The sequence below is a fragment of the Sceloporus undulatus genome, chromosome 4, assembly GCF_019175285.1.
Source record: "Sceloporus undulatus isolate JIND9_A2432 ecotype Alabama chromosome 4, SceUnd_v1.1, whole genome shotgun sequence".
Lineage (NCBI taxonomy): Eukaryota > Metazoa > Chordata > Lepidosauria > Squamata > Phrynosomatidae > Sceloporus > Sceloporus undulatus.
In genome coordinates, this window is record NC_056525.1 from 125,822,354 (window position 1) to 125,846,098 (window position 23,745).

Consider the following 23,745-nt stretch of genomic DNA (forward strand, 5'->3'; position numbering starts at 1 on the left):
TTACTATAATCAATTATCATTGTATTGATTGTTTTATGAAAAACTAATTTGTGGTATATCTCTCTTACTGGATAACTTTGGTATTTAATATGAGTAATGTCAGCATTGTTTCTTCTTTATAATCTGTTTGTCTTTTTCTCTGTCTATTCTTTTGGTAGTTCTTTTCTGTTTTCTCCTTTGTTACGGTTCTTGGCATTTCTCCCAGTCCGATACCCATCCGCTGTCTTCTTTCTTCCCAGCATTGTTTCTCTTGCTCCTTATGGAACTGTCTTCAGTTGCTCCTAAAGCTGCATCAGTTCATGGCCTATTTCTTTCCCAATCTCTTCACCTTCTTGATCTTACTGAAACTTGGCTTCCTGCCCATGATACTGCGACCTCTGCTGCCCTCTCATTTGGAGGCCTTTCCTTTACTCACGCAAGTCACCAAGAAGGTAGAGAGGGAGGGGGAGGAGGCGGCATTCTGATATCTCATTTGTGTAAGTTTCAGCTTTTGTCTTTTCCACTAACACACTGTTTTTCTTCTTTTGAGGTCCATGCTGTTAGACCTTTTCTGTCTCTGTATCTGCAGATCGCAGATTTACTGTCCACCTGGCCCATTCTCAACTTTTATATCTGACTTCGATTCCTGGCTGTCTCTCTTCCTTTTGATATCCCCATTCTTATTTTGATGGGCTTTAACATCCATGTGAATGATTTTAATGATCCTGCTGTTTTATGCTTCTGCTCTTTGCTGTCTTTGGATTCAAGCTCTGTTCCAATTCACCCACACACTGCTTTGGTCATTGTCTTGATCTAGTTCTCACTAAGAAGTGTGTATTATTTCTGGTTTTGCATCCATTGTATATATGTTGTCTTTCCTTGTCTCTTTTGCACTTGCTAATAGTCTGGCATCTCTTCACTGGCTACCCATTCCTTTTAGGATTTAGTACAAGCCTTTCCTCTTAACATTTAAAGCTTTACACAACCTACCCCCCCCCCCAAATCCATTGGCTCCTATTTCATCTTATCATCCTGTTTGTGATTTATGGTCCAGGAGTTGGAGGCTTCTTACCCAGCTGAGCATTTCCTCTTCCTTGGCTCAGGTTCTTCCTTTTTCAGTTGATGCAATGTACTCCTGGAACTGCTTTCAAAAACATCTGTGGACTATCTCTTCTCTTGCTAGCTTTTAATCTGAATTAAAGACTTCTTGTTCTCTGTAGCATTTGGAACTTAATTTTAATATTGTTGTATAACTTAGCCTTGATTATTTGTGTTATGTTTTTACAGTTTTGTATTTTAATTGTATAATTTGCTTAATTAATGTATAGTTTTATACTTTATGATTTTTAAATTATACACCATTGGAAGGTTTTAATGTTGAATTGATGATATCTGTAAATTGCCATGTAAATTTATGACACTATAAAACATGCCACAGGGTTCTGTCCTGGACCCAGTGCAGTTCAACATCTTTATCAATGACTTGGATGAAAGAATAGAAGGCATGCTTATCAAATTTGCAGATGACACCAAATTAGGAGGAGTAGTTAATACCCCAGATGACAGGATCAAAATTCAAGAAGACCTGAATAGATTAGAAAGCTAACAAATAACAAAATGAATTTCAACACAGAAAAATGTAAGGTACTGCACTTAGGGCAGAAAAATGAAATGCATATATATAGGATGGGGGACACCAGGCTTAATGAGATGATGTGTGAAAGGGATCTAGGAGTTTTAGTAGACCACAAGTTGAACATGAGTCACCAGTGTGATGCGGATGTTAAAAAGGCCAGTGTGGTTTTAGGCTGCATCAATAGAAGTATAGTGTCTAGATCAAGGAAAGTAATAGTGTCACTCTACAGTGGTACCCCGGATTACGAAAATAATCTGTTCCGCGGCGCCGTTCGTAACCCGAAATCGTTCATAAGCCGAAAAAGCCATAGGCGCTAGTGCTAAAAGCCGCGATTTCATGCGAAAAAGCGCCGAAAAGCACCAAAAAATTTTTTCGTAACCCGAAAAAAAAAAACATAACCCGAAACAGTTTTTTCCTATAGTATTTTTTCGTATCCCGGAAATTTCGTAACGCGGTGCTTTCGTATCCCGGGGTACCACTGTATTTTGCTTTGGTTAGGCCTCACCTGGAATACTGTGTCCTGTTCTAGGCACCACATTTCAAAAAGGTTGTTGACAAATTGTAGCATGCCCAGAGGAGGGTCACCAAAATGGTGAAGGGTCTGGAAACCATGCCTTATGAGGAAAGTCCTAGGGAGCTGGGTATGTTTAGCCTGGAGAAGAGATGATTAAGAGGTCATATGATAGCCCTGTTTAAATATTTAAAGGGGTGTCACATTGCGGGTGGAGCAAGCTTGTTTTCTGCTGCTCCAGAGACTGGAACATGGAACAATGGATTCAAAATAGAGGAAAAGAGATTTTATCTCAACACTAGGAGGAACTTCCTGACATTAAGAACTGTTTGACCATGGAACACAGTCCCTCGTAGAGTGGTGGAGTCTCCTTTATTGGAGGTATTTAAACAGAGGCTGGATAGCCATCTGTCAGGGATGCTTTGATTGTGATTTCTTGCATGGCAGGGTTGGACTCTACGATTCTGTGATTCCTAAACACTACTACTACTACTACTACTAATAATAATAATAATAATAATAATAATAAGGTTCATTAAGGGAAGAATGATGCAACCAGCAGTCTTCTTCAGATTCTTCAGATAGTAAAGTTTCTGGAACTATTTATCAAACAAATGGAATCCCCTGTCTCTGATAATATCTTTAAGAGGATGGCGAACCAATACGCTTCCACTATATCTATCCCAGTGCTTCCATCTCTATTCAGAGTTGCTCACAATTCATGGAATGCCCTAACTTCAATCCTGTCTACCACACGGTAAATCAAAAACCTCTACAAAATATCAGAACCTAATTGCCCATATTGTGCAAGCACTTCATGCCTACTAGCACTCCACACCCCTGGATGTGTAAGAGAAGAAGTCAGGCACCATGGCCCTATGCCTATGCAGCTCTTTCACTGCTCATAATGAATAACGAAGCCCGCAAGGGAACAATTCCTTTAGGAAAGGGTGGTCCCCTTTTTCAACCAGCTGCAAAAAAATAACAGGAAGATTGCCCTTCTCTTCCAAATAGAAGCACACACATTGGTAGCAAAACAGTAACATTGCCTGTCATGCCACCTATTGTGCTGCCAAAGCAGTGACAGGCTCAGTAACCCTAAGGAGACAAACTATAGAGAACCTCCCGTTGGATAAAGGTTTTTTTTAGTTCAGCCACATATGACCCTTAAAATACAGTTCCCTACTCTGTGCAGGGTCTCCAGGTAAAGCATCCCTAATAGGTAACTGTCCAGCCTCTTCTTGAAGACATCCAAAGGAGGAGACCCCACCACCTCCGTAGACAGTTGATTCCATTGCTGAACCACTGTTATTGTCAAGAAGTTCCTTCTAATGTCCTGTCAAGCCATGCTTGCTAACCATATACACTGTATATGTCTTGTAATACTAGATAATGGGATGTGCTACACAATTGCTGATAACACAGTTGGGTGGAAAGATTGTTTATCTTGCTTGGAGTTGGATGATAAGTAGATGTTGGGGGAATAAATACAAACTTGAACTATCAAGAATATTACATATGGAGAGGAAAGGAGGGGCAGCCCTGGGAAAAGGAATGTTTTGGTTTAAAGATAAATGGGATGTAAGTGCATGAAAATGTTTTAATTACTATGTGCATTTAATATACTGTGTAACCAAAAATGCTGCAATTCTGACAATATTGTTAAGCTATAGCCAGCTCATTTTTCTGAATAAAGTTTTCTGACTTTCCTGAGACTTGTATTTCTGAACTAGAGTTAACCATTACATTACATGTTCAATTGAAATATACTGTCCTGTAACTTTAGACCATTAAATCTTGTCCTCCCCTCTGAGTAGCTGCCCAGCCTCATTGGTGACAACACTTGCTATATTGAAAGAGTGCATTCATACAATCATGGTAGCACATATGAAAGGGATCTATTTTAGTGGGCCATAGGCTGAATATGAGTCAGCAGTGTGATGTGGCAGGTGAGAAAACCAGTGCAATTCTAGTCTGCATCAATAGGATCATAGTGTCTAGATTGAAGAAAGTAATATTACCACTTTATTCTGCTTTGGTCAGACCTCACCTGGAATATGATGTTGAGTTCTAGGCTCCTCAATTCAAGAAACATGTTGACAAGCTGGAGCATGTCTAGAGAAGGGCAATCAAAATAGTGATAGGTCTGGAAACCATACCGTCACCTCTAGCAGTACTTATCTTTAGCAGCTTAAAGGCTCAATATATCAGCACACCTTCCACATCAGCACCCTAAAGCTGTTCAGTTTGCTGTACTGAAAGTGCTCAAGGTTTTTGAACTTCCACTGAGGGGCAAAGTTGAAGGATTATTATGGACAACACTACTTCAAAGAAGCACTTCTGTAGCTGTTCACCTTCCTGGAGTAGTGGATGCCCTCAGCAAGATGTCTTCTGTGAGTCATGATTGGAGTCTACACCAAGGGACTGTCACACCCCTCATCTGGATGTGAGGAACACCCACCATAGACCTCTTTGTGACAAAGGAAAATGTGAAATGTCACAAGTTTTCTCCAGTAACCCACTGTTGTGGGGTAGTCTAGGAGATGGGTTCCTCTTTTATTGGGGTGGGGGGGAAGCACCTCTGCATGCCTTCCCACCATTCCATCTCATAAGGTACTGTAGACAACATGCGGTGCATCCTAGTCAGCCTTCACTGGCCCAGACAACTGTAGTTTGCCCCACTGCTGCCTCTCATACTACCAGTTCTTCAGACTACCATTGAGAAGGGATCTGCTAACTCAGTGAAGGAGTTGGATGCACTATCCTGACAGAGCCTCTGAAGTTGAAAGCATGGAACATATTCTCTGCAGGATACTTTAGAAACATCCATTAAACTGTGTACATGAGACTCGTACCAATACAAATGGAACATCTTTGGGACATTCCTTTCTAGCTTTGGGCTCTATCTTCACATTCCTTCAACATGTTTCTACAAATTCAATGGTGTATCGTCAATCAAGGTCTACTTGGCCATCTTTTCCCACAGTCTTAGGTCAATGGGTAAATCGTGTTTTCAACAAGCATTGATAAAAATGTTCTTGCAGGGATATAAGAACCTATAAGAACTCTGTGAGAAAGTCAGGGAGTAGTGTGTGCTCCATGCAGATCTTATTTATCTCCAATTTGACAGTTGACAAACAAAGGATTGTCCTCCAGTCAAGTGTCATCTTTCTTCCAAAGGTGGTGTCAGCCTTCCACCTTAACTAGGAAAGTGTTTTGCCCACCTTCATTCCTCAACCCTCTCAATCCACAGGAGAGGGCACTGTGTTTGTTTGACATTAGAAGGGTCTTAGTTGACAGGCCTAAATAGTTTTGAAAGGAATCTAGAAACACAGTTTCTTTCTGTGTATCAAACATAAGTCTTTAGGCCTAAATCCAGTTCTTTATCTTAATTGAGACAGACCCATTGAATCAGTGCAATTTACATCAATGGTTGATTCAGTAGGTATACTCTGATTAGTATACCTAAACGGATTTAGGTACTAGTTCTTCAAACTAATGACTATGACATGAACATTATGTTTTACTGCTTCAATAAAGATAGAATTTCTAGAAAGACACAGATCTTTCTGTGCATAAGTTAGAAATCTTAGCAAAACATTGGGTTTGGATATTACAAAATATTTATTTGTTAGTCTGCATGCCCAGTGACAATTCCATAAAAAAATCTTGCTTCTATAACCCTTCAAGTTTGGGCATTGATAAAGAGTATTATAAGTCAGAGTTGATGGTACTTTGAGCTGAGGTTTCTTGCTGGCATGGCAAGAAGACTAATGGGATAAGCTGGAGAGGTATTGGCAAAGCTGTCCCTGCTTTTTTGGTCTGCTCTTGGCACACATTATTACTGGAATTGTCTGGATGTTTTAGATCACTTTAAATACAGTATACAATCCAAGATTGCCAAGAGGATTGCCAGGAGCTATGCCAGTTGTGAACAGCTTCAAACCTTCATAAATCTATTTGAACGGCTTCTGCTGAGGTCCATGGGATTTTTATTCCTCTCTCACTTAGCCTACTTTAAGATCTTGGCTTCCTAATCAGGTAGTAGTTCTATCTTGTTCAGTGAAAGGTCCATATGGTATGAGAGAGAAAGGCAGAATCTCTTTAATTAGGGAACATAGCCACCTGTTCAGACATTAATGAATGGGATGAGCATTAGACTTCATGTAGCTGCTTTAAAATTGTTACTTTGGATTAATAAAAAATAATGAAACTTCAGTTGGGCACAGAGAGTAGCTACAGAAATAATCAATGATTCAATGGCTAATTTTAGAACTTGCTAGCTGATTCCTACTGATCAGACCAGAAATTGATTGATCACATGGGGTGTACAAAAAGGCATGCTGAGCTGGGGCCATATGCCATCAGGCTTTGGGTGGTTTATTGCAGAATTTGAAGCTTATTCAAAGCTGAAAACAGATGCTTTTGCCTCACTCCCCCTTTTTCCTGTCCACAGCAATCCAGGTGCTTATTTGTGTCCTCCCCTGCTGTTGTTCCTGTTGTAACTTGATGCATGAGATATGCTCCATTCTAAATGTGTCTCCTGTTATAAATCCTAGGCTTTCTAACTAGAAAAAAACTAGGTTTCAAACAGAATTCAGTTAATATTTTATACTTAGTTAAGCTTATATTCAGCATTTCCTTCCACTACAGAAATGTCTGACTAAACTTGGCAGTGAAGTATGTGAGCATGGGAGAATACCATACGGTTTTTTGGAAGCAAACCAATGTAATTGAGACTCCATTGCCTAGCTTCTGGTTTTGGCTTACTTAAACAGAAAATAAAATGTGCTGGTAATCTGTGAAGTACTGTTTAGGTGTCACTTTCAGAGCAATTGTGAAATAATTGTTCAGGTGAGCAATAAGATGAATGTCTGTATAATAACAGAAGTGTGTGTTCTAAATAGGCAGGGGGGAAAAGGTAGATAAGAATTTGCTAGATTGGGATTAGCTCCCCACCACATCATCCTTTATTTCAGACTAAAGTATAGATGGAATCTTGATACTTGACTAGCAAAGCTATGACTAGAACAAAATTTGATTTAACTGATAATGTTAATACTTTCCTTTTTCCATATATCTCTCCCCAGATCACTGTGTTCATTACTATGATCTTCGGAACACTAAGCAACCAATTATGGTCTTCAAAGGACATCGCAAAGCTGTTTCATATGCAAAATTTGTTAGTGGAGAGGAAATAGTCTCTGCGTAAGTATTTGTGTTTATGCAAAGTTTCTGTACTTACTGTTTCTGCCAGAGAATTCCAAAGACTTGTTTTGTGCATGTGTTGTAGATACATGTGCATACCATGTATTTGTATGAACTGTTCTGGTGCTCAACATATGGCCATGCTTTTATTAGAACAGAAATGGAACATAATTTCTCATCTCCCTTGGATTCATATCTTCTCATTAGCATGAAGGAGTCCACAAAAATGTTGATCTAATTAACATTTGCTTTCATATATACAAAATTCTGTTCAGTAGACTATAAGGAAGAAATAGTAAAACATGTACAAACAGTTCTGTGACTGCTTGTATTTAGTGGTATAGCTACTGTTGGACAGGATGGTGCAGTGCCCTTGAGCTGTCAGCCACTGGGAGCCTGCCTGTCCTGCCCCTAGGTTCTTGTACTACCATCCCTGCACAGGCTGATTCACAAAGTGATTGTCCACTTCTGCTGCTTCCTCCAGCTTGGGCATCCTGTGTCTATTGCATATTTGTCCCACTGGGCACTTCTCCTTACACCTATGTGCCACAGTGAGCAGTGCAAGGGTAGGCATTTTAAGGGGAGAGAATAAGACAGCACATGAGTTAGAGGAAAACAGGAAAAAAATAAATGTGGAGGTGCAGGTATTTATGGGGAAGCTGGAAAGAAAGACAACCAGAATAAAAAAAAGTGGAGAAAACAGCAGAGAGAGAGAGAAAAACGGAGCAAGCAAGGAGAAAGAGGAACAGCAAGCTAATGGGGAATTCCTGTCATCTCTCGCCTCTAGGCACTAAACTATGCTCCAGCTTCCCTTCATATTTCTTTTTAGTCATCCGTGCAGATAATCTCAGAAGGACAAGCCTTGTCATGTATTCCAAATCAGAGTTAGCATCAGTCCTCATCCCTGACCACAAGCAGGGGTTTTGGATGGTCACACTCCATCTAGAGACCAAAATGTTCTTTTTCTCATGTAACCTTGTTTCTTCTTCGTGGTCTCTGCGAATCATACAAATGGGTTTCACTGCGCCTGCGCAGTGCTGCTCGGAACCTACTGGAATCACTGGGCAGAGTTAACTCTGCAACATATTGAAACTTTTGGGCGGTAACTCCGCCCACCCGTTATAAGGCCCCTGCCTTCCCGCTCTTTTCCCCAGTTCCTTTTTTCCGCCGCGCTAGCTGCTTCAGGGAACTTTCGCTTGCTTGGAATCACTTTCGCTTTTTGACCTCGGACTGTACCTTGACCATTCTTTGTCTCCCGCCCCTGGTAACTTCGGACTTTCGGACTGTTGACCTCGTTTTTGGATTCTCTTCTGGCTTTGACGACCTCGAAAATGCCTGCACCTTTCAAGAAGTGCGACATTTGCGGGGGCAAGGTGCCCGTTCAGGACCCGCACTCCTCCTGCTTGCTGTGCCTGGGCAAGAACCATGACACCAAGGCCTGCCTGCTCTGCAGATCCCTCTCGTCCCAGGCCCGGAAAAACCGTGAGTCCCGGCTCACTTCGGCGATTGCCCTGGGGAAGGTGCAAGAGGGAGGCTCGCGGTCATCTTCTGTCCCGCCTTCGGCGCCCCCCGCCTCATCTTCTCGGGCCAGTGTGTCCAGCGTCGGATCTGGGAGAGCCGCCGTCCCCAGCGTGGTGTGTGTCCCGGCCGGGACCCCTTCCACCACCTCCGATGTGGCCCATGGCTCCAAACCGCCCAGTGCCACCGACAAACCCGCCAAGCGCCCCCACAAGTCGTCAGGGACTGAGGGTACCGAGCCGACCTCCAAACCGGCGGGGAAATCGGAGGGCTCGCGTCCGAAGAAGGCCACCGAGCCGGAGGTCCACCTGGCTTTGCCTTCATCCTCCAAGGCATCCAAGGCATCGCACCATGCCCCAAAGCCTAAGGAGCTGGCTGAGCCTGTGGAAGGGTCAAAGTCCCCAAGGCCTTCGTCGTCGGCAGCGGCTGCTGTCCTCCTCGACCTCCTGGACAATCCATTCTTCCCAGCGGAGGAGCCTCCCAGGCCTGGGAAGAAGAGGCACCACGACAAACCCGGTCGTGACCCTGCCCCGAAGAAGTCCAAACCCTCCAAGGATCGGACCACCACCGATCCACCGAAGGCAAAGGACAAGAAGCGCTCTCCGTCCAAACAGGCCCGCGCTTCCGCTTCGGCAGCTCCCCGCGACCCGGAGCCGACGCCGGTACATCGGGGGACCCCGGTACCGGACACTCCACTTGGTGAAGGGGTTCCTGAAGGGTTGTGCCAACCTGTATCCTCCTGTGTCGGTACCAACGCCGGCTTGGAGCTTGGAGTCGGCATTGTCCGCTCTCCAATCCAAGCCCTTTGAACCGATGGCCACAGCGGACTTGAGCCTATTGACTTGGAAAACCGCCTTTCTTGTGGCCATCACCTCTGCCCGCCGTGCGGGCGAACTCTGTGCTTTACGGAGGGGCCAGCCATTCCTGAGGTTCCACAAGGACAAAGTGGTCCTCCGTACGGACATCACCTTCTTGCCGAAGGTTGTGTCTGCTTTCCATATGTGCCAGGACATTGTGTTACCCACTCTCGCATCCAACCCGACGTCGGATGAGGAGTGACGCCTACACTCTCTTGATGTCAGGAGAGCACTGGCATTTTACCTGGACAGAACTGCTGCCTCCAGTCGGTCCGAGAGACTTTTCCAATGCTACTCGGAACCGAAGAAAGGGTTGCCTGTGTCTGCGCAGAGGTTATCCAAATGGGTGGCTGGTACCATCCACCTGTGCTATGAACTGTTAGGCAAGCCGCTCCCTGGCAGGGTTCGGTCCCACTCCACAAGGTCAATGGCAGCATCCTCTGCATTCCTGTCGGGGATTCCTTTGGAGGATGTCTGCAAGGCTACTGTCTGGTCCCAACCTCTGACTTTTATTAAGCACTATAGGTTGGACACCAGGGCCATTCGAGACGCAGCTTTCGGGAGGGCTGTGTTGGTTTCAGGGTTGCATTGATTGCACTACTGATGTTTGTGTTTACTACACTTGTACAGTTGACACTGTTTATGTTGTTGAATTTTGATTTGCACAAGTTCTATGGGTTCGGTCTTGCATGACCTCTGTTCCCTCCTCAGGTTTAGCAACGTTATTGCTATTTCATCTGTGCATGAACAAAAGACTGACTTTTTTTATGGTTCAAGGTGTTTTATTGTAATAAATATACCCTTGGTTCACCATAGCTTTGGTCTCAGGACACTCCCTCCGCCGCATACCTTAGCTTGTCAATCTAAACTCATTTGTATGATTCGCAGAGACCACGAAGAAGAAGGACAGGTTGCTTACCTGTAACAGTATTTCTTCGAGTGGTAATCTGCGAATACATACAAATCCCACCCGTCCGTCCCCTCAGTGTCCTGCTCACATTGGCTCTTTCCATCGCCTGCTTGGTGGAAAAATTGCAGAACTGGGGAAAAGAGCGGGAAGGCAGGGGCCTTATAACGGGTGGGCGGAGTTACCGCCAAAAAGTTTCAATATGTTGCAGAGTTAACTCTGCCCAGTGATTCCAGTAGGTTCCGAGCAGCACTGCGCAGGCGCAGTGAAACCCATTTGTATGTATTCGCAGATGACCACTCGAAGAAATACTGTTACAGGTAAGCAACCTGTCCTTCTGAGCTTGGAAAGTGGGTTATGAGAGATGTGCTGCTTCTATTATTTGAGCTGAGAAGCTGGGGACTTGCAAGCAATTGGATACAGGCTTACTGAGGGGGCATACAATTCTCTGAATTGGGTGATTCTCTTGATGTGTCAGCCCTGCTCACTAATTCCTTGGAATGTTTGTTTGATTGATTATTTGCTTGTTCAAATACTCATACTGTGCATTTTTCACTTCTCTAAAATCTAATAACATTTATATTAAGGAATGTAAATTCCTATGGATCAATATAATTTATACTGAATGATATAATGCCATCAGGTAGAGACAGTGGACCTCCTTCAAAGGCAGGATCGTCTTAAGAGAATACAATCCTTTAAATACAGGTTTTTGTTGTTGTTGTTAGCTGCCATCAAGTCAACTTTAACGTGATGGTGACCCATGAATGATAGACCTCCAAGTCACCCTATCATCAACAGCCCTTCTCAGGTCTTGCAGACTTAGGTCCATGGCTTCTTTGATTGAGTCTATCCATCTGGAATGTGATCTTCCTCTTTTCCGACTGCCTCCTGTGGTACCAAGCATTATTGTCTTTTTGGTGAATCATGTCTTCTTGTGATATGTCCAAATGATAAAAGTCTCAGTTTAGTTATTTTGGGTTCTAAGGAGAATTCAGGCTTGATTTGCTTTAGAAGTCATTTATTTGTCTTTTTTGAAGTCCAGGGTATCTGTAGAAATCTTCTACATCACCATATTTCACATGTTGAGGATCTTGTCTAGTTCCCTCATAGATGCACTTCCAAGTCTTAGTCTTCTGATTTCTTGACTGCAATCTGATTAATGACTGATCTAGGAATCTGTAGGTTCTTCTTAAAATGGTTCTTCCTTGAATTAATCTGTCATCTTTTCATCTCTTTTAAATAGTTCTTCCGTTTCCGTTGTCTTTTTATTCGTACTCTGTCATGTAATGTGTTTCCCTGCTGTTTGTAGAGCATCCCCACTCTTAAGTTTAAAATTCCATTTGATTTCTCAAATCTTGTGGAAGAATTTATTTATTTATTTAGGTATTTATATCCCGCCCTTCAGCCCTAATGGCTCTCAGGGCGGCTTACAATTATTATTTTTAATCAGACAGTTCCCTGCCCTCAGGCTTACAATTTTCTCTTGTTCTTTCTTTTTTTGTCCTTGTCTTCTATTTCTCTGCATTGATTCTTATAGTATTTTTCTTTGCCCCTTAACACAAGTCACTGAACAGTTGCATTCAGGGTTCTGACTATTTCTAGCATATTTTGTGTTCACTTCTGTCTATCCTTAAATGCTTGAAGAATTTCATTTGTCACTCACTGAATAGAATAAATCTTTATTACAATCACAGATCAACATAAGGGAGTGGGGTACATTCAATTATAAACACGAGAATAAAATATACATTTGTTTAAAACATAAAATGGATATAGAAAAATATTTTTAAAATATTTAAAAATATTATTTAAATAATAAAAAATAAAGGTAGTATGTAGAGTATCCTAACCATTCATTTACATCGTTTACAGAACAATATTCATTAGGTGTGGTCTGTGGCATTGGTCATCATCCAACAAATTTTAAGTGCTACTGTACAGAACCTAGCAACATTGTATGTTGTACAGTATAATGATTCGTGTCTGAAAGCAACAGGAAAAGTATAGCAATAGTACATTTCTATACTGCTTATCAGTGCACTTAAGCACTCCCTAAGCAGTTTACAATGTGTAAGCAAATTGCCTCCAACAGGTTGGGTACTCATTTTAGCAACCTATGGAAAGATGCAAGGCTGAGTCGATCTTGGAGCTCTGCCTGGGATTGAACTCACAACCTTGTGGCTGTGAGAGGCTACAATACCGGCATTTAACCACTGCACCACTAGGGCTCCCTAAAGTATAAAATTGCTCTCTAAGTTCTAGATATTTATACGGTGTGGGGGAAGTTAGACTAGTCCTAGTCTCTGTAATACAAACATTGGAGTAACACATGGCCTATTGTGTTTCTATATAACCAGTCTTACAGGGGCATTGTCTCTCCAAGTAAGGGATCTTGCTGTATCAGCCTTCAAGGTCAGCCGAAGGGAAAGTATGGTATTATGCTAGAGTAAAGGCCCTCAGATGTTAAGGGACTTCCAGATTAGTTAAATATGCCATAAGGGAGGTGAAGTACCTGTTAGAGTCATTAACAATAAAAGTTGAAGACCAGACTAAATCTAATTGATGCTCTTTGTCTACTACACATTTTTTGATGGCTGCTTTGGCTTGATCATATCCCATATTGAGTAGAAAGACTGAAGAGAATCCCAGTGATTAGATTTTATTATCATACCCTGTTTCCAAGTAGATTGGAAATCACTGCTCAAAGTTAGAGGGGCAAGGCCAATGGGAATAAAAAATATTCTAAAGCAAGGGTAGTCTAAGCTGTGGTTTTCCAGATAGTCTAGATATAAGCCAGTGATTCCCAAAGTGGGTGGTAAGCCCCATCCTAGGGGGAGGTGGAAAGATCCTGCTGTGGGCCTGGCCGGTCATATTCTTAAGACCAAAAGCAGTGCACCTTGCTTCTCGCTCTAAACAGGGAGATTGGCTGTAGACTTCATGCCACCCCCAGCTAAATGCACAAGCCCATCAAAGGTGGTCTTGCCACCTCAGATGACCAATTTAGATCCTCTTTCAAAAGGGGATAGGTTATACTTTGGCCAGTTTGCCAGCAACTGGCTCAATACTTGAAGGTCTTGATACCAGAGGAGCAACAGGTGGAATACGTCAGGGTGAGAGGAGGAATGTATAGTGATTTTATTGTGATATGAATTTTCCCTATCTTGCTTTACGAGTGACTGGCAAAGTTCAGTGGGACTTAACTTCCACTTACAGGTACATAGTGTGGTGTAGTGCTTTGAGTGTTGGACTAGGATTCTGAAGACCAGTATTCGAATCCCCGTTTGTCTGTGACAACCCACTGGATGACCTTGGGCAGGTCACACTTTCTCAGCCTAAGAGTATGGCAATGACAACCCCCCTCTGAAGAAACATGCCAAGAAAACACCATGATAGATTCACCTTAGGGTTGCCATAAGTTGGAAAAATGACTTGAAGGCACACAACAAATACATTAGTGTGTAGCCAGAGTTGGCGGGGATGGGATAAATGAAGGCAGGAAACTAGATTAGCAGCCTGAATGGTGCAATGAGACGTTTTAGAAATGGTGATTGCTAGGTTCTGACATTTGGGCTTCAATTCTGATAGCAAAATGTCTTGGTTGAGCACTGGTTTTATATAAAAGTGTACTTTGTTTCCAATGAAAGCAGTGAGACATAATTTATTCCTCACTTTTCATATTGATTTTTTAAAACCTGAATTTTAATGTTTAATTGACTTAATAATAGGCAAATAAAATTATCAAAATCAAAGAATCAACTTTCATAACAGTGTGAAAATATGGTGTTCCACATGCCCTTATTTGATTAATCGATAATCTAAGATAAACTTCTTCAGTGATTGCAACATACCATAGTCTTTTTTCAGGGGGTACACAGTTCTTTATAGTAGGCATTTGCATAGTCACTCACTGAGTTAACTTTGGTGAGTAAATCTTGCCTCCAGAAGTCTGAGGAAAATTGGTTCTTTCAAGCCATGCAGTAGGTCCTTCCCACTTGCAGGGGTTTGGCTTCTCCAACTCTGTAGATGGGAAAACCACAGGAGTCCAAGCCCATATTAGTCAGTGGGCAGTGACGGGCAGGTGTCATTACTAGCAGGCCCACAGCCATGTGCCACCATTCAATATATTATGGGAAGACATGGCTCACTAGAAAAGACAATAATGCTTGGCAAGGTAGAAAGCAGTAGGAAGAGGAAGACTGCCTTACAGATGGATAGATTCAATCTAAGAACCCATAGTCCTGAGTCTGTAAGGCCTGAGCAGGGCTGTTGATGATAGGGTGATTTGGAAGTCTCTCAATCATGGGTCACCGTCAAGTCAACTTGATGGCAGTTAACAGCAACAATATTTCTTTACAATGTCACAAGTAATCCTATTTATAACATCCTATTGATGCAGAAATTTTATGAGCATTTTTACAATGAAGTCTAGAATATAGTCACATGGTTAGAAGAGACCTGACTAACAGAACACTCTTACCTGCCTTTCATCTAAGGAAACACTTCACAATAATATCCATCCATAGCTTTACTGAGCATGACACACTAGAAAAGACAATAATGCTAGGAAAGTTAGAAAGCAATAGAAAGAGAAAGACCACCTTTTTGTTAGGTATGATAAATCGAGAATTGGAAAAGAAGTATGGTAAAATCTTATTTTATATGCTAACTATCGCAATAATTTTATACGCAAAACAATTAGAAGAAACCAGAAATACCAGAGATAGATGACTGGAAACTTAATTTATTGGACATGATTGAAATGGATAAGTTGACACAAAAATTAAGAAACAAATCCTTAGAAAAGAATCAGCTGTAGCTACATACATAAAGGAGCAATGGGGATAATTTGAAGATATAGATATAAAGATAAGATATATTTAGAAAAGTTAAAAAATACATTATAGAGGAATAATATTAGTTTATTATAATGTATATGAGAAATACTAATAAAAGGAATTAGTAGATAGAAATTAGTAATTAGTTAATTCAGCTGTAAAATCACAAATCAAAGTTAAATTTAGGTAAAATAACTACAGTGGTACCCCGGGATACGAATGCGCCGCCTTACGAAATTTCCGGGTTACGAAAAAAAATCCATTTAAAAAAACTGTTCCGGGTTACAAAGGTTTTTTCGGGTTACGAAAATTTTTTGGTGCTTTTCGGCGCTATTTCACACGAAATCGCGGCTTTTCCCCATTAGCGCCTATGGGTTTTTCGGCTTGCGAAGTATTTCGGGTTACGAAAGCGGCGGCGGAACGAATTAATTTCGTAACCCGGGGTACCTCTGTACTTAGTAGTCAAGAGGAAAAGGTTAAGTAAGTAAAGTAAAGATAATATATAATAAAGTCTCAGACTGCTTCAGTGACCAAGGATGGCATCTCTCCTCTGAATGATTGTCTGAGGTCAGTAATGGATTGAATGAGGGAAAATAGACTTAAATTGAATCCAAATAAAATGGAGGTACTCGCTATAGGCAACCCTAATCCGGGAATGGTGATAAACTCTCCAGTACTGGATGGGATCACACTTCCCCTAAAGGACTGTGTTCATAGTTTGAGGGTGCTCCTTGACTCGTCACTTCACCTGTCGTCCCAGGTGGACGTGACAGCCAGGAGTGCCTGTTATTAGCTTCAGCTGATACGCCAGTTACGCCCCTTCCTGGAACGAGAAAACCTTGAAACGGTTGTACATTCGCTAGTAACCTCTCATCTCGATTTCTGCAATGCGCTCTACATGGGGCAATTCTTATGCCATGTTCGGAAGCTGCAACTGGTCCAAAACATGGCAGCCAGATTGGTGACTGGGAGTTCCAAGTTTGATTCTATCACACCTATCTTAAAATCCCTACACTGGCTGCCTATTAGCTTCCGGGCACAGTATAAGGTGTTGGTTATTACCTATAAAGCCCTACATGGCTTGGGTCCAGTTTACCTGAGAGAATGCCTTCTCCCATATAATCCTTCCTGCACTCTCAGATCCTCAGGGAAGAACCTACTACAGTCACAGAGAACTAGACTAGTAACTACCTCCCAGAGGACATTTGCTTCTCCCGCTCCAAAAATCTGGAACGATCTGCGTGATGAGATCCGCCAACTAACATCTTTCAAGGCCTTTAAGAAGGCAATAAAAACAGATCTCTTCCAGCGGGCCTTCCCAAATTCATCCCCTAATTTCACTCTCCACTTGTCTAAATTGTTTCTCTTTGGACCAATTTGAATAATAATAATAATAATAATAATAATAATAATAATAATAATATTTATTTGTATACCGCCCTGTGGCGAACCAATCCAGGCGGTTGACAACAGTGATTATAACAGAGTAAAATATAAAATTAAAAACATTATAATCCCTCCCCTCCTTATAAAAGTATTAAAAATATGACAGATTAAAAACACAATATCAAAACATAAAATATAGTTAAAACAAACTAAAAACCCTGGTGTCCCTCTGGAGATCCTCAACCATCACTGAAGATGGGGCCACGAGATGAAAGAGGGGATCAGGGAGCCCAGGCCGGGATGGTTAATCTGGAAAGGCCTGCCGGAAGAGATCCGTCTTGACAGCTTTTTTAAAGCTGTCTAATGATGTCAACTGACGGATCTCATTCGGCAGGTCGTTCCAGAGTTTGGGGGCGACAGCAGAAAATGCCCTCTGGGAGGTCGCCGCAAGCCTAGATTTTAGAGGCTGCAGTAAGTTCCTCCCAGAGGACCGGAGAGCGCGAGGAGGATTATACGGATTACAGTGGTGCCTCGGGTTACGAAATTAATTCGTTCCGCCGCCGCTTTCGTAACCCGAAAAGCATTCGCAAGCCGAAATGCCATAGGCGCTAATGGGGAAAAGCCGCGATTTGAAAAAAAAGCGCCGAAAAGCACCAAAAATTTTTTCGTAACCCGAAATAACCTTCGTAACCCGGACAGTTTTTTTTTAATGGATGTTTTTTTCGTAACCCGGAAATTTCCGTAAGGCGGACGCAGTCGTATCCCGGGGTACCACTGTATTGTTTTTCTCTTTTTATATGCTGTTACCCGCCTTGATCCAGCACAGGGAAAGGCGGGTTATAAATAAATACTACTACTATTACTATTATTATTATTATTATTATTATTATTATAAAAAGGCACTTAGAATCGATGAATAATAGGGGTAAGAAGTCTAAGGAAATTAGGATATAGTTAGTATTAAAGACTTAGAATATTTAGATTTTATAAGATTAAGATTGTATAAGATAGTATAAGATTTAAAAGATGTATACTGTATAAGATTTAGAATTTATGTATGTTAATGAATACATATATATTTATTAAATTCAATAAAAACTATTAAAAAAAGAAAGAGAATGATCACACAACAGATGGATAGACTCAATCAAGGAGGTCACAGGTCTGAGTCTACAGGACTTGAACAGAGCAGTGGAGAATAGGAGGTCTTGGAGATGTCTCTTCCACATGGTCACCATGAGTCAGGGCCAAATCAAGGGCAGTTAATAACAACAAAAAGCTAGTTTGCTTTCCGCCATAGCTATTTCTGATGATTCAAAGTATACTGTAGTGCATTAAAATAAATGTCTTGGTCTAGTTTTGGCCATACTGGTACCTTTTAAACTAGGGGCAAGCAATCATGCTGGATGTGTGACCAATTTTGATTCCTTCAGGGGCTTCATGGTATATCCAAAATGACAAGAAAACAAAACCAACAGTAATCAGACATTCACTTTTAGTATGAAAAATTGGAATTTTTGTAGGCTAAACAGGGCAAGGAAGTGCTGCAATCTATTTAAAAGCAGAATTATTACTTCTGCAATTCACTCCTTTTGGACCAAAAACAAAAAGGGTGGTTCATGGGGCTTGAAGTAATAAGGGCCATAAAACCTGGCTTTTTGCAATCCCACTTTGAAATAATTGTGATCCTTTAGAGTCAGTGTGATCCAATTAATCATTTAATGACCTGAGATCTAGAAGGATTTGGACTCCAACCTTAAGCAAGTTGCTGTTCTTCCATTTATAAAATAGACGTTTGGGGAAGCACATGACCATATAATGATTAATGTTCTGCCATTTTTACTCTTTTCTTGTTTTGGTGCAGTGGTGCTAAGTGCACCTGTTGATACATCTGGATATGCTTATCTGTGAGAATCTAAAAATATTCTTCAGAGAGGGACAGTGCATGCTTTTTAAGAACTCTGACAGATGTATGCTAGGGAGCCAAAATTTTGGGGAAATTAGGAGGTGGCTCTGTTGAATGCAACAACCCTGCTTTGTTCCACAGTATAATGAAGAGATCATGTTGGAGATCTGTTTTCTGACTCACTCAAGCTAAACAGTGATGCCTGTCAATGTAATGATTTCTTGCCATGACAGAACTCTATACATACCTTAAAAGGTCTTCCTGGTGCTTTGACACACAATGGTAACTTATAAATTACCCAGAGGTTTGTATCTGTCTTTTCTCAGGTCAACAGACAGTCAACTAAAGCTGTGGAATGTAGGGAAGCCACACTGTTTGCGTTCCTTTAAGGGTCACATCAATGAGAAGAATTTTGTAGGTTTGGCATCTAATGGAGACTATATCGCCTGTGGTAAGTGACATAGCTGTCCAACAGAGGGATCTATAATCTGTTGGTTTCAAACCTGTATCAGTGTCCAGCTCATGGCTTTGCAGCAAAATTGCTAATACAGTTGGCTCTCCACATTAATGGTTTGACTTATGTGGATTTAATAATTCACAGATTTGACTCTGTGGCCAGCTTTCATCAGAAGTTGCACTGTCCAAACTTTGGCCCTCCAGGTGTTTTGGACTTCAGCTCCCAGGAGCCTCAGCCACCTTGGCCAATGGTCTGGGATGCTGGGAGCTGAAGTCCAAAACACCTGGAGGGCCAGAGTTTGGACATCACTGACCTAGAGATTCCTTTAGAAGTGTTCTCTCAGGCAAAACAGATAGTGGTTAGTGCGTGTGTGTGTGTGTGTGTGTTTTCCACTTTCATGGGGGACCTGCATTCCTAACACCAGCAAATGTGGAGGGTTCACTGCAATACAGCACCTGACTTGTACCCCGTTAAAAAACAGAAGCTTTATTATGGCACTAATGATCACAGGCCACCTAAGAATGTTGGCTTATCAAGACTGCCTGGGGTATGGAATAATAAAGTAATGCACATGGAATTAAATATCCAATGGATTTAGCTGCTTGAGATTATTTTCCCCCTATTTAATGTGTTTCTAATGAATGCCTGTCACCTGTTTTCAAGAAATATGGGAGTTCCACATTCACAAATGCATTATTCAATGAAAATGTACTGATTTTTTTTTAAAAAAAGAAAATAATATGAAACATCCAATACACCTATCCAAGTACAGATAATTTTATCTTTATATTCTTCATGTTAATTCAAAAGGAGATTAATTTTAATTCTAAAACTTTTGAGAATATGCTAACTACCCCTTCCATTTTTCTAAAATATTTGAAAACGGTTGGCATTACTACTTTCTTCTGGAAGATAGTCCAGATATTTCAGACTAACCTCATAGTTTATCTCTTTCAGTCCTTTTAGTACCTCTGTATCTTTTTAAGTTGGTGGGCATTCTTCTTGAACTCTGTTGTCTAGAGCAGAGTACAGAATATTCCATAAGAACCCATGCCATTACATAATATGGTGGTGATACTATGACTTGGATTTTTATACTTGGCTTTTTGCAGTTTAAAACTGTATTGTCCTTGAGAGCCATTGCCTTTTATACTTCCTTAATAATTCACAATACTTCCTGAATAATGCATTTCTAGAAGTGTGGATTATAATGAGTTGTAGGTGTGCTATACAGCCATAATCTTACTCATTCCTATCTTTTAGTTCTTTGCTTTAGCAGTTATTTTTTGATAGAATATGTGGGGTTGCACTGGGAGCTGTTTGAAACAAATATTTAGGAGTCTCTGCATATTGTCAACCTGCCTCTATATTTTTATTTTTGATTATAGGAAGTGAAAATAACTCCCTCTACCTGTACTACAAGGGCCTCTCAAAGACACTACTAACCTTCAAATTTGACACTGTCAAAAGCGTCTTGGATAAGGATCGTAAGGAGGATGACACAAATGAATTTGTCAGTGCTGTGTGCTGGAGGGCACTGCCAGATGGGGTAAACATTTTTGCTGAATTCTGTCCTAGTTGTGTATATTAGAAAGATAGTTTTCCTAATACAACTTTTTAAGGCCATTTGGGTCAGCTTTAGTTCAATGATGAACAGGTACTTGAAGGGTCTCACAGTATGGAAAATCTCCTTTCAGTTCTGGTAGCAACAAAAGTATGGACAACTTAAGCCACACAAGGGTGACATCGGTGTAGAATACTCAAGGAACATGTCTGTGGAGGAACCAAAATGCTTAATTACACTATGTAAACATTACTCAACTGATGTGTGATGAGAGCCTACCTTTCACTGAAGTGGTAAACCTGTCTCTGACAGCATGTGGAAGTTCTTGACTATATTCATATGTGGTAGACTAGCAGATAAGGCTGAAGGTTCTAGCCAAACTTCCTTCTGACTTTCTGGTTTTCATGAAAGGAACTGTATTTGGGTTGGGAGGATTGTGTGGTGGAGCATTCCATTATGTGATCTGTCCTTCAGTTTGAATTCACACATTGCAGAAACATGTGGACTACCTCTAAAAATCCAGCCTCTTAGGGAATAATAACTTATACTGAACTATAAATCAACCTCATGTATATGTCGAGGGCAAATTTCGGGGCCAAAATGGGGGATTTTGATGTGACCTGTGGGTAAGTTGAAGGCAAAACATAATGGCAGCCACACAACCATTAGGGAGTATGTGGGCTCAAAGTGGTGGATTCAGAGTGATTCACAATGTAAAGGAAGGATACAAATAAAATACAGGGGTTGAAAGGAATTGGGAGGGGGGATAAGTAAAAGACACTCACCAGAGGCAAGCTGATTATGCAGAGTTCCCCAAGCAGAGTCCTCCCCTCAAAGCCCTCCTTAGCAGGCTCCACATGTGAGCCCTGTGCCCATTGCTTCTGTGGACCTCCAAAAGTTACCCAGAGCACACCACCGTCACTTCTTCCTCTTCTTGGCAGGGCTTCCCTTTGAGAGTTAGGGGATGGCTGCTTCACTTCTGAGGTTGTTTTAATCCCAGACTGGAGGCGATGATGGGCATCGGGATCCAGTTTAAAACAGCTCCTTCTTCCTCTTCACTTTGACGGTGCCCTCCACTATCCCCCCCACCTTGGCTGTCTCCTGAGAACCAGCCAAGGTGGAGAGTAGGGTCAGGAAGCCAGTGCTGACCCTCCACTCCTCTCCACCCAGAAAACAGGGGGTGTTGTTGTTGTTGCTGTTGCATGCCTTCAAGTCATTTCCAACTTATGGTGACCCTAAGGCGAATTTATCATAGAGTTAAGATTGCATGATCTGTACAAAGTCACACAGTAGGTTTCCATGGCCAAGCAGGGATTCAAACCCTGATCTCCAGAGTCACAGTCCTAACACTCAATCCATTATGCCACACTGGACATAATAATACTTGCTTGTTTATTTGTTCCTCCCAATAGATGTGATGCACATCATAATTAAAAGTATATAACTTATACTTAAAAACATGCCACCATAAAACAGCAACATAACGCAATGCATATAGGGTCTGATACCAGTCCCTGGTGCAGATTTCATCCTCAAAATCCACATGAACAAATCAATGCTTCTGTTTATCTATATCCTATAGATAATGCTTCCTAGACTGATGTGAAGGTCCAGCAATTTCTTTTTGTGCTAGGGACTGGTTCCATGTTTATGACCAATAGCTACAACCTTTTCTTTCTTTCCTGGAAACTTGTCAATGGACCAGCAGCTAGGGGTTTGGAAATGGGCACCTGTCCATGAACCACCAGATTGTGTAGCACTATCTTAGATAAACTATCTCCTTTCTCCTCAGTGTGCATGCTTGCAAGGAAGATAGGGACAGAAATTTTGTTCAAGTTCAATTCCTCATAATACCTTAACTGCCTCGCTGCTGGCGGTACACATACCCAGCAGAAAGCAGCATTTCTCCCTAACAAAAGCTGTACACAAGGAAGATGAAAGCTCTACAGTGACTAGAGATGATGATGATGATGATGATGATGATGATGATGATGATGATGATGATGATGATGATGATATGTTTTATTTATATTTCCCGCTTCTCCCAGATGACCTACCTTCCTTTAAGCTAACATTGTTGAAAATACTTTAATTTCTTCATTCTTTTTTTCAGAACATGCCAGGGTTGAATGTTACATTCTTCCCACTTTCCTAGCTTCCTAACAGATAGTTTATGTTCTTTCAACCTCCTCAGAAAAACAAACACATTCTAAGTTGCTGTTTTTCTTTTCTACATGTTATACTAGCAACACTTTGTGATTTGCTCAGCAACGTGTGTTGTCAGTAAGCCATAGCATATTTATATTTGTAATGCTTCAAATTGCAACCAAGCCAAAGATTATCCTGAAATGTTCTCTTGAAAATGCATTTCACTTGTCATCTCAAAATCCTGCTCACAAATAGTGGCTTGCAAACAGGGTCTCAATTCAGGCAAATACATTTTGGAGGATTGGAAAACTGATAGGTTCACATACTGCTCCTCTCCCCATGTTTGGCTTTCTTTGCTTTTCATTTTAATGAAAACTGCACAATCCAAGATCACTCTTTCTTGAATGTTAAGATGGGAAAAATTAGAAAGGAATTTTTCAGTTATGGGTGTGGCACCCTTCCTTTATTATTCCTCTATTTGTTGCCATGAATATCTCAATTTACATAAAACAAGTATAAAAAGAATCTATGATACTTACTTGATGCCAGGTGAAAAGCTGTTTACATCTTAGGTACCGTATTTTCCAGCGTATAAGACAACTGGGCGTATAAGACGACCCCCAACTTTTCCAGTTAAAATATAGTGTTTGGGATATACTCGCCGTATAAGACTACCCCTCTTCCAACGCACACCAAATAAAAATTTAGAAAACATCAGATTTTATTTCAATATGGTAATTTTAATTCAAATGCTTATGACATGCAGGTACTTAGCAAGAAAACTTGTTGTATACAAAGCCTGCTTGGATTGGTCAGCTCTCCCTGCCTGC

At 41.2% G+C, this 23,745-nt stretch overlaps 1 protein-coding gene across 2 annotated transcripts in view; it reads left to right on the top strand.

Annotated features, from left to right (window-relative positions):
* Positions 1 to 23,745, top strand: part of COP1 (COP1 E3 ubiquitin ligase) — a 163,244-nt gene that overhangs the window by 92,593 nt on the left and 46,906 nt on the right. For both annotated transcript variants that reach the window (XM_042462790.1, XM_042462792.1), the window contains exons 16-18: positions 7,217 to 7,334; positions 19,073 to 19,197; positions 20,592 to 20,752. In XM_042462790.1, the coding sequence (XP_042318724.1) occupies positions 7,217 to 7,334; positions 19,073 to 19,197; positions 20,592 to 20,752 (404 nt within the window). The remainder of the gene's footprint in view (positions 1 to 7,216; positions 7,335 to 19,072; positions 19,198 to 20,591; positions 20,753 to 23,745) is intronic.